Source organism: Gigantopelta aegis, chromosome 2, assembly GCF_016097555.1.
Source record: "Gigantopelta aegis isolate Gae_Host chromosome 2, Gae_host_genome, whole genome shotgun sequence".
NCBI lineage: Eukaryota > Metazoa > Mollusca > Gastropoda > Neomphalida > Peltospiridae > Gigantopelta > Gigantopelta aegis.
In genome coordinates, this window is record NC_054700.1 from 22516207 (window position 1) to 22528066 (window position 11860).

At 40.8% G+C, this 11860-nt stretch overlaps 2 protein-coding genes across 2 annotated transcripts in view; one reads left to right on the forward strand and one right to left on the reverse strand.

The window, feature by feature from the left end:
• Positions 1 to 11312, reverse strand: part of LOC121382724 (D(1)-like dopamine receptor) — a 60193-nt gene extending 48881 nt beyond the window's left edge. The window contains exon 1 of the mRNA XM_041512282.1: positions 11053 to 11312. The gene's annotated coding sequence lies outside the window, so the exon portion shown is untranslated. The remainder of the gene's footprint in view (positions 1 to 11052) is intronic.
• LOC121387774 lies at positions 2300 to 2932 on the forward strand. Its single transcript, XM_041518983.1, has one exon. It carries the CDS (start codon positions 2300 to 2302, stop codon positions 2930 to 2932), a length of 633 nt encoding a protein of 210 aa, XP_041374917.1.
• Positions 11313 to 11860: the final 548 nt, after the last annotated feature.

Below are 11860 nucleotides of genomic sequence, written 5' to 3' on the forward strand. Positions count from 1 at the left end.
CACTCGATCGTTCGACGCGTGCCCCTGGGTACCAGCCATGCTTCTCCTATTGTTTAAATGCTGGTTTGGCTGGTTTAATTAATAGCCCGCTAAAACTGATTTGAATCGGGATAAGGTTGTTATTATTAAAACATGAGACATAATATAAAATACATAAGATATAGTTAAAATGCTAAGAGGAATAGTTACTAAAACTAAATACTATTTTAATGACTTACAAACAAAAACGAAAGGGGCATATATGATTACTAAACATAACACATACTACAATAAATAGAGAATAATATATACGTCGCTGAAACACTGCCAGAAAAGTTTATCTTGCAACCCCGGGGCGACATAAATGTCATGCCGGTGTTGCCCAATTGTGGATCTTTGGAGCCATCCTTATAGATATGAATATGATCACTGTAAAGATCATTAATAGCGGCTCTAAAGATAAGATTTTTAAAAGGTGAAATTCAGTTTTAAGAGTTTCTGGTCTAAGTAACAAAGAAACATTAGATTTATTAATGATCCAGGATTGCTCAAACATTACTAGATCAGTGGTTAAACCCAGCAGTTCTAAATTTGAAGCCATTCTATGAATAAAATTAATAGAAGTTTTATTTATATGGGTTTGACATGGAAGATTATTTGGCTTCATCAAACAGATTGGGTTGGATGGCACAACACTTTTAATCTTAAACCAATGTTTAAAGGGACAGTTATGAGTGTACAACCATTCTAAAATGTTTACGACCAATGGAGCCTTTTAGATGACGTAACATACATTTTCTTATTTAAAATATCAGTCTGTATTTACAAGGTGTTTGTTGTTGTCCTAATGCTTGTAGCCCAGACCGGATTTTACCTCCCAATAACTACGTACGTACGAAAAACATATATGTCACGAATTCATGTAGAAACTGAGTGCTACAAACATTAGTATACGACCGCAAACACATTCGATATACAGACACTGGTATTCTGAACAGGAAAATGTATTTAGTGTGAAATAGTAGTCCTCAACAAGGCTCTGTTAACACAAACATCTTACAATGGCTGCAAACATAGGACAGTCCCTTTAAGACATTGTTTGGTACGCCTAACATTGACGGGAAGGATCTTAAGTTGCACATGCAGACCGTTAATAGGAGTACCCGGAAACACCCTAGCTATGATCCGCAGAGCCTTATTGTAAACCATTTTCAACCGTCTGAGTTGGGTATCGGATGCTCAACTATTGGTAGTACTAAACCAAACCCTTAGCTATGATCCGCAGTGCCTTGTTGTAAACTACTTAAACCGTTTCAGTTGGTATTGGGTGCGCATCTATAGGTAATACTAAACCAAATAACTTCCGGCTGGATAAAAAAAAGAAAAAAAAAGAAGAGCACATTGATTTATTAATCATCGGCTATTGGATGTCAAACATATGGTCGTTTTGACAGTCATGGAGAGGAAATCCGCTACACGTTCTCATTAGTAGAAAGGGATCTTTTATTTGCACCATCCCACAGCCAGGAGGTGCACCGAACTTTTGACAGAGAAGTTAACACCACAAGTCGTGTGATTCGTGATAAATGTGAGTGTTGGTTATAAACAAAATTAGTTCCATCTGGGCAAAAAAATGTATGCAGTTTTATTTCATCTAGTACTACTGTGTCAAGTAGCCTTGTGCTTGAAACATGTATGGGGTACCTGTAAAAAACAAAGTACTCAAATTTTGTGCAAAATTAGGGATGCTGTTTATACCGAAAATGAGTCGTGAAAGGTACCATTTTCTTTAGTTAATACTTTGAAAAAGGGGTTGTAGTAGGGGAGAGGCAGGAGAACTGGGACGGAGGAGAAGTGGGACAGGCCTAATATTTCTGAAATTTCTAAGCCAATCAGAATCTGCATTACATCACTTGGTAAGGCTCCCCCAACTTACTTTATCCCTATGAAAAAGAAAATTTAAAAGTCATTGTTTCACCGCTTTCTCAATGTATACCTCAAACACTTAATTTTTAAACTTTTGATTGTAAGCCACTGTGAGCAACTTTATTTGGTGAATTAGCTCAGATACAGAAAGTGTGATGAAAATGTTGTTTTAAATAGTTTACAAATGGATTTGTAGCATGTTTGATGCCAACCTACAATATAGGTCAACACATGTGCAGACGGTTGAGTGTGGGAGATCTGGGACACAGTGTCCCACCTCTCCCTGATGCAGCCTGCTTAGTGTCCCACTTCTCCCCAGCCACTTTAACTTACACTTACTTTTTTATTTGCAGAACAACAGAATATGCCTAGAAAATATAAAAGGAAGACAGAAATGGGTCAAGTGCCCCAGCCAATAATGTTAAAGGCAGTGAAGGAAGTCATTGAAGATGGTAAAACAATTCGTAAAACTGCAAATGACTATGGACTCTCCAGAAGTGCACTCTGCAGATATGTTAAGAAATATAAAACAAACCCAGACTGTTCATTGACACCTAATTACAAACATAGCAATGTTTTTACACATGAGAAGGAACAAATGCTTGTTGATTACCTGCAAATGGCATCTAAGATGTTCTTTGGACTTACCCCTATCAAGACCAGGCAACTGGCATATGAAATGGCTGAACGAAATGGCTTAAAAATGCCAGATCAGTGGAAAGACAAGAAGCTGGCAGGAAGAACATGGTTGACCAATTTCCTCAAAAGGAATCCCATGCTTTCCATAAGGAGTCCAGAGGCCACCAGTTTGGCCAGGGCATCTGCTTTCATTCGCCATACAGTTAAGGTATTCTTCGATGTCCTGGAGGTGTTAATTAAGAAACTGGGGGTGACTGGAGCTAGGATTTTTAACCTTGACGAGTCCGGATTTACCACAGTTCAAAAGGTCCCCAAGGTTATTAGTGTCAAAGGACAGAAGCAGGTCGGACAAATAACATCAAGAGAACGTGGAGAGCTTGTAACTTAGTAATAGCAATAAATGCTTTTTAAGTACATGTATTTGTTGAGTTCATAGACTTGCCTGCATTCTTAAAGGCCCCCTGATCTTTACTCCATAAACTACATATTATATCGGCAATGATGTCTTCAAACTCACAGCACTTAAAACACACACTGCATGAGCATCCTGAAGCTTCGAGGGTAATTTACTCTAAGTAACACTGGAGCCAATGCTATTAAGTGTAGGCCTAGGGCACTGAGTAAATACAACAAATATTCTGGAGGGGTGAAAAGAGGGCCTTTAAGTAAGCTAGTGTGGCTTGGAAATGCCAAATTCACCATTGTCCCACTTCTCCTTTCACTGTCCCACATCACCTTCCAGGTTGTCCCATATCTCCCACAGGTGTCCCAATTCACCTTCATACCTAATTAGTTATTAATTAACAAGAAATCCTAATTAATTTTAATCCATGCCAAATACTCGTAGAGAAACATTAAAACAATTAAAAATGCCACCTGTTGCAGCAATAAATAATTGACTGGCTCAAAGGGGGTAAGAATACTGACTGCAGACATGACACCCCCAAATTAGTGTCCCAGTTCTCCTGCCTCTCCCCTACTGATATTTATGTGCAATAGTTTGGTTGATATATTGCATATAGTGTTTTTATTTGGTATAGTACAACCATATTGGAGCCTGGACACGATCAGGGTCTCGAAAATCGTAAGAAGAGATTGTCTGTCGGCGCCCCATGATGTTCAATAAACTTAAATAATTACTGCAAGTATTTTCTGAATGTCAATTATATTAGCTAGACCATAATGTCACGCATGGTATTGTTCCATTTTGACAAAAGTGGGTCTAAGCAACCCATAAATGAATTAAAATCCACTGTCATTGACACTGTCGACTAGTTCTAATGGCGAAAACATGCTTACATTTGCACGTAAATTAGGGCGAAAGCGAAAGGTCTGCTAAGTGCCCATAACTTGCTTTTTCACAAAGCGCTTCATTTGCACGCTTTGCACGTGTATTCCATGTTCCCAATGCTGAATTTCCGTATAATTGGAGCTTGCGTTCGTGTACGGTGCACACTCCAAATTCGACAATGGTACGACTTCAACTGACTATCGAAGATCGAGGAAGGGCTATTGCTTGGCTTCAGGATGGCAATACGCAAAGAAATGTTGCTCCGAGACTTGGTGTCAGTCAGAGTGTCGTTGGCCGACTGTGGCAACGGTACCAAGCAACGAATTCTGTTCGAAATCGTCCACGTTCGGGAAGACCCCGAAGCACTACAAATAGAGAGGACCGCTACATCACCAATATGGCTCTACGTCAACGCACAACCACTGCACGCCGATTACGTGACAATCTGCGGTGCGACTGGAACTCGAGTGTCTGATCAAACCATACGCAATCGTCTGAGAGCCAATAATCTACGCTGCCGTCGCCAGGCTGTTCGACCACCACTCCTATCACGTCACAGAACGGCCATACGTCACTGGTGCACGCTTCATCTGCGGTGGCAACGTGTTCAGTGGGGTCGAGTAATGTTCACTGACGAGTCCAGGTTTAGTCTCCAGTTCAACGACGGTCGGGTTCGTGTCTACAGACGTCCTGGGGAGCGCTTCGCTGACGTTAACGTTAGACAACGTCACCGGTTCGGTGGTGGCAGCGTCATGGTGTGGGGCGGCATCTCTATCCACCACAGGACCCCCCTCTATGTGGTGGATGGCAATCTGAATGGAATCCGCTATCTGAATGTGATTATCCGGCCGTTGGCTCTCCCAGGCCTTCAGCAGATTGGCGGCGGGGCAGTTCTGCAGGATGACAATACCAGACCCCACCGCGCCAGGGTGGTAACGGACTTTCTCAGACAACAAGGTATCGCCAGGATGGATTGGCCAGCATATTCGCCTGACTTGGCCCCAATAGAGAACTCCTGGGACGAATTAGGCAGGAGAGTTCGGGATAACCATGCCCCTCAGGCCAACCTTCATGATCTGGGTCAACTTCTTATAGCAAATTGGCAGGCCATTCCCCAAGAGTTCTTCAGACGTCTGATCAACAGCATGAGGCAACGATGTGTCGAGTGTATTCGCGCCAGGGGTGGATTCACACACTATTAAACGAATGTTCTAATGTGTAAAATCCATGTTTGACAACCTTCAACTTTGACAGCATGTCATGTGACTTTCTTGTATACAGTGACGTTTATTTGTGGGTTTTTGTAAATATGGAACAATAAATAAAAAATTTGGTGTAGTTTACATCATCAATCTAATACACTCTGAAACGTATTTGGTTATAAATTTTTGACCCTTAAATTCTTTTGAGTAGTATATATATATATTTATTAAATTTTAGACTGGTCGAAAGATATCCCCACGAACTTAACTGTAGTAACCCGAGGTATAGGAGTACTGTCAAAAAGAAGGTTTAATTTAGTTTTGTTAGTTCTGGCCCAGTTTACGAACAGCATAGCCACTGTTTTTGACCTGGAAACGGTTACCCCCAAACTTTCGGCCCACTTTTGTAGATTATCTATATATTTTTTAATATCATTTGTTTATTGTTTGATACACTTTCCAGTTCGCCAAAAAGCCGTATCGTCGGCAAATAAACCTAGACTTAGCTTAGTTTCGTGTGATGAGTTCTTTAATAAATATGTAGCTTAGTCGTTAATAAAAATGCTGAAAAGTGTTGGGGCGATTACTGATCCTTGTGAAATTCCGTTCTCCAGCTCAAGACTATCAGAAAAGGATTCGCCTACGTTTACCGTAAAGGTTCTATTGTTAATAAAACGTTCTATAAATTAGGGAGATGAAACACATCTGCATATCTCCATTCGAGGGCTAGGTATCCCTGCTTCCATATAAGGTTATAGAGCTAAAACAAAAACCTAAAAAAAAACCGGTCCAATCTGATCAGTAGAGCTAATTTTAATCAGATTGGAAAAAGTTGAGGATATTAGTTGGCATGTTTTACGATTAATAAAGGCCTCAGTCATTTCTTGGCACTCTCTCACCTCTCTTCGTCTCTTTTTATCTCCTTCTCTTTCTCTCTCTCTCTCTCTCTCTCGCTACCTTCCCTCCCTCCCTCTGTCTCTCTATCCCTCCCTCTATCTCTCTCACTCTCGTTCTCTCTCTATCTGTGTCTCTCTTCCTCTCTCTCTCTCTCTCTATCTCTCTCTCTGCATCCCTCCCTCCCTCTTCCTCCCTATCTGTCCCTCCATCTCTGTCCCTCCCTCTCTCCCCCTCCCTCTTTCTCCATCCCCCTCTTCCTCCCTCTCTTGCGCTCCCTCCTTCGCACTCTTTCTCCATCCTTCCCTCGCACTCTCTCCCTCCCTCCCTCTCTCTTGCCCTCCCTTCTTCCCCCTCTCTCTCTCTCTCGCTCCCTCCCTCCCACTTCATCCCTCTCCCTCTCCCCCCGTCCCCCCCCCCCCCCCCCCCCCCCCCCCCCCCCCCCCCTCCCTCTCTCTCTCTCTCTCTCTCTCTCTCTCTCTCTCTCTCTCTCTCTCTCTCTCTCTCTCTCTCTCTCTCTCTCTCTCCCCCAGTATATTCGACAAGTGTAGTAATCAGCATGTTACCAGAATAACACCTGCAGCTAATTACAATGTGCTGTGTCATTAAAGAGACATTCGCTTTTTCTCTGAGCGCATCACACATGGTTATACAGATAGATTTGGCCTGCTATTTGTGACCTGGGCCCCGTTCCACGAAGCTATCTTAGTACTAAGATTACTTTAAATGCATTTATAACCACTTTATGCACTTAAGATCATATGCTAAGATCACTTCGTGGAACGAGGCCCATATAAAAGCCACATCATAACGTTAGACCTACAACGACGGCCATCAATAGGCTAGGTTCAAAGTTCAAAACTATACATAGCTCCTTTTTTTATATTTCGGTGAACCGTTCAAAAATGCGCCAAAATTCCTTCAAACAAATTGCGCAACCTTTCTTTTTGACTTAATCCTACGGGATATTCAAAATTCAATTGCACCTTTCCACTTGCCAGCGCGAGTGGTCCCCTTTGCCACCCACCCCAACCCTTTTCCTGTTTTGGATGGAGGAGCCGGCCAAGGCCGGCACCTGCGCCCATAACAGGTGTGCGCTACAACAGCTAGTTCTGAATGTGCACGTTAACCCTATGACCTGACCTGACCTGACATGTTACATCTGCAATTACGAGCACACGGAAAATAAAGTATGTTTGACTGCAGTGTCATAGCTAGAATACAATACTAGTTGGGAGGACAAATAGTAAACAAGGATGATTAGTAAACAAAAAACCAAGTTCACAGTAAAATACCAGTAGGGTTTTCTGCACTTGGACAAAATGGCACTTTTAAGGTGAAAGGGGCACTTTTTGTATTTTTTCTGGAGCACTTGCCTCTTAACACACAACCCCCTACACTACACACACACACACACACACACACACACACACACGGGGGGGTGGTGGTGGTGGGGGTGGTGTGGTGTGGATGGAATGACTTCTCTTTTGGCGAACCGCTTCAAACTACTTCCACGAATTACGCAACCGTTTCTGTTTGACTATAATCCCACGGGACAGTAGCACCAAAACGATTTCGCACGCTTGATACTGCGGTTGGGCTGACTGTACTCCCCTGCACTTGCCAACGCGGGCGATCCCTCCCACCCCGTACCCTTTCCTGTCCTGGACGGAGAAGCCGGCGAGAGCCGATCCCTGCGCCCATGACAATCGTGCGCTACAACAGCTTGTTCTGACCTGACCTGACCTGACCTGATGGAATGACCAAGGGAATTGAATTGAGAATGAAATGGGACGTTCTTTTCTGCTCGCCTCCGCCATAAATGCTTGATTAATCAGCTGTATTATACTGTTAATATTTATTTTTTGACGTAACCATTTGTATAAATATTTTGCATAAACCTTTTTTAACTTTCTTATAAATAAATTTTATTTAAGTATCAATTAATTAAGTATTTTTATTTAATCATTTGTATCTTCTTTTTTGTAACCTTTTGCATAAACATTTTTATCACTCCTCCAATCCCTCTCGTTCTGAATATTTTCTACTGGGCCTGGTCAGAAATTGTGCTCGCAATAGCGTGCTGAACATTAAATTGATATAAGAACGTTAATTCCCGACGTCTGACCTGGCAGTCATTTGCGGACATACATACATATAACTCTGCCTAAACCTCAATAGGCACGTTAATATGGTATCCTATCCTGTCCTATCCTATCCTGTCCTATCCTATCCTATCCTATCCTATCCTACCTATAACTAGGACCGTGATAAACTAAATTAAAAATCATTTTAAAAATCGCCACAGACTTTCGCCACATTGATTATTTTGTCACCACTTTTATATTTTTATTGCAATTAGCTATATCAATTAGCTATATCAATTAGCTATATCAAAAGAAAAAAGGAAAACGTTAATATATCGTGTGTTTTTCGGTTACCCAACGATGCCTTTTCGTTTCAAATTCCCTTGCTTAAAATAGCATATTTATGGCTGTTAGCGACTTCATAAACCTTGTAGGCACATAACTAGAGGGAGATTGGAAGGAGGGAGAGGGGGTGCTGGGGTACATACATTCACGCCGAATTTTAGGTGCTCAGAAATATTCCAGTGTTTAGACATAAATATAAATGCAATGTATTTTTATTTGATTTTAATGAGGTATATTATATATCAGGGGTCAACACTGGCTGAAATTCCTGCCGGACATTCGGTCCGGCAAGCCACAAAATCTTCCGGACAAAACATAATGATAAAGTATAAGCGCAAACTAATTTCGTGTCCGACAAGACGGCAGGCAAAAAGAGCCGGTACCCAAAACGGTTTTCCCGGACTCTTGTGATGTTGATAGGCAAAAACTAGTCGGGACACCACTATTTTCACCATTGTATGTATGTATGTATGTATGTATGTATGTATGTGTATGTATGTATTGATGTATGAATATCTATATATTGTATGTATGTTGATATTGACTGTTACATACACAGATATTAACACACTGGCAAAGGGGATAATTAAATCCTTTCTGGCCTCACAAATTGTCCCATGCCGTTGCTGGGACTCGAACCTGTGGCACCGAATCGCTCGCAAATTGCGAGACTAACCACGATGTATGTATGTATGTATGTGTATGTATGTATGTATATATGTATGTGTGTGTATGTGTGTATGTATGTATGTATGTGTGTGTGTGTGTGTGTATGTGTGTATATGTGTGTATGTATGTATGTATGTATCTATGTATGTATGCATATGTGTGTGCGTGTGTATGTGTGTGTGTGTGTGTGTGTGTGTGTGTGAGAGAGAGAGAGAGAGAGAGAGAGAGAGAGAGAGAGAGAGTGTGTGTGTGTGTGTGTGTGTGTGTGTGTGTGTGTGTGTGTGTGTAATTCCAGGTCTTTTCGTCCAGAACCCATTTTGACTCTGGCGAACTAGTAATAGTGGCGAAACGACCTGTTACTTGCATAATATAATATCTTACCGGCCTCGGTGGCGTCGTGGTTGTTACCATCGGACATAGGGCTGGTAGGTACAAAGTTCGCAGTCCAGTACCGGCTCCTACCCAGAGCGAGTTTTAACGACTCAGTGGGTAGTGTAAGACCACTACACCCGCTTCTCTCTCACTAACTACTAACAATTAACAACTAACCCACTGTCCTGGACAGACAGCCCAGATAGCTGATTTATGTGTCCAGGACAGCGTGTTTGAACCTTAATTGGATATACGCACGAAAATAAGTTGAAATGAAAATAATATCTGGATTGGCTTGATGTTTCTCGGGAAGATTACCATATGTACACAAGTATGTTGTAATTTGTCTATGATTAAATAAGAATTTACTGGCGAAATATCTGTTACAATGGTTACAAATCCATGATTGTGCCGTTAAGCTATGCTGAAAGGTCGGTAAACAAATAAGTCTTGCCTTGCTTGGCTTCATTGTTTAGGAGATTAATTGCTGTTTGTGTCGCTCTAATGTTAGTAGCAACGCATAACGGGCTTTTTTACTTGACTATTAATAACACGTGTGTCCATAGCAATGTACTTGAACCTTAATTGGATAAAAGTACACCTAAAACCCAAACAAAACAAAAACAAACAAAACATAACACACACACACACACACACACACACACACGGATATTAAGCTTATTTTGGAAAACATAATGTATAATATAATGTAATATAAAAGCACAACAGTTCTGTCCACATCGTGTATAACAGTGTTTCGCAACCCTTCTCGGATCACTGACCATCGTCGATCAACTATATAGTGTATGAGGGCTAAACGTGAATTATGTTAGGGCAATTATATATCTTTCCTTAAAGGTACTACATGTATATGATATTATCCTCTACATCAGTGCACTGAACATCTGGTTGAAACACATGGGGCCGAATTTACGAAGCCTGCTTTTCTTAGACGCAGATGTCTTTAAGCATAGTAAATGTACGTAGTTACACGCGTGTAAGTCTAAAACAGGTGTTTAAGCATGGTAAATGTACGTAGTTACACGCGTGTAAGTCTAAAACAGGTGTTTAAGCATGGTAAATGTACGTAGTTACACGCGTGTAAGTCTAAAACAGGTGTTTAAGCATGGTAAATGTACGTAGTTACACGCGTGTAAGTCTAAAACAGGTGTTTAAGCATTGTAAATGTACGTAGTTACACGCGTGTAAGTCGAAAACAGGCTTTGTAAATTCAGCCCACGATGTCTCGTTTAGAATATTACATTATGTAAATCAGTGTGTGTTTTGGGTTTTTCTGTTTGTAAACTCTCAAGACCGTATCTTGATGTGACTGTTTGGTGCGCTCCAAAATTTTGATAAAATGATTTTTTGTAAATTCCTTTTAGAAATACATTCTATTGACTCGTCATGATGTCTGACTAATTACAATTCTTCAGCTGATCACGCACAGAAGCATTTACTCATCTCCACCCCCACCCCCAGGTTCAAGCACGCTGTCCTGGGCACACACCTCAGCTATCTGGGCCGTCTGTCCAGGACAGTGGGGCCTTTGCATTGCACCGTAACTGGATGTAAATATGAAAATAACATTGAAATAAAAATATATTTAAATTAAATTATACAAAGAAAGAAGAAAACAATTGCTTACCTTTTTATAAGTTGAAGTGATCACAAAACAGCTTCTGACATTAAACAAAAAATAATAGCAGTGTTGTTCAGGATTACATGTAAATACTTGTTGTTGACAAATTCACGTTAGGTGACTAACGACTTGAGGCTGTGTATCGCTGTTTTGCAGTAAATCGCTGTTTCGTAGTATATCGCTGTTTTGCTTGTCTCTGAGGTTATGTTATAACTGACGTACACTTTTGTATTTCTTCTGCCATGCGTACGGTTGGCCTATCAGAAAAGACCTGATTTTCGTTCGCCACGCTTGCTGTATATATCTGTCTATACCATCTTAATGCCTTGCCTGTCACAGTTTAACCAAGTGGTCTGTAGATGAAGGGATACGATTTACGATGAAGTGTGGGGTTGTTTTTTTCCTCTTGGTGATTTAAAGTGGTTGCTATACACTTTTATTACCGGATCGTAGCATGTACATACTTTAACAGTTTAAAAAATAACATACAATTTGTTATTTGGCATTCCAAACAGTTTAGATATGTCATTAGCTTCATTATTAAACTAAAGTTAAAGTTTGTTTTTGTTTAACGACACCACTAAAGCACATTGATTTATTAATCATTGGCTACTGAAAGTCAACCATTTGATAATTTTGACATATATAGTCTTAGAGAGAAAACCCACTACATCAAGTTTTCGATTATTAGCTAGGTTTTTTTTTTTTATTCGCATCGTCCTATAGACGGGATAGCCTTTGTTATACCAGTCGTGGTGCATTGGCATGAACGAGAATAATGCCCAACATTATCAAACTAATTAACTATTCTTTT

Bases quoted from the DNA above. Each gene is read 5' to 3' on its own strand.
- LOC121387774 (XM_041518983.1), top strand. From the start codon at position 2,300: ATGGGTCAAGTGCCCCAGCCAATAATGTTAAAGGCAGTGAAGGAAGTC.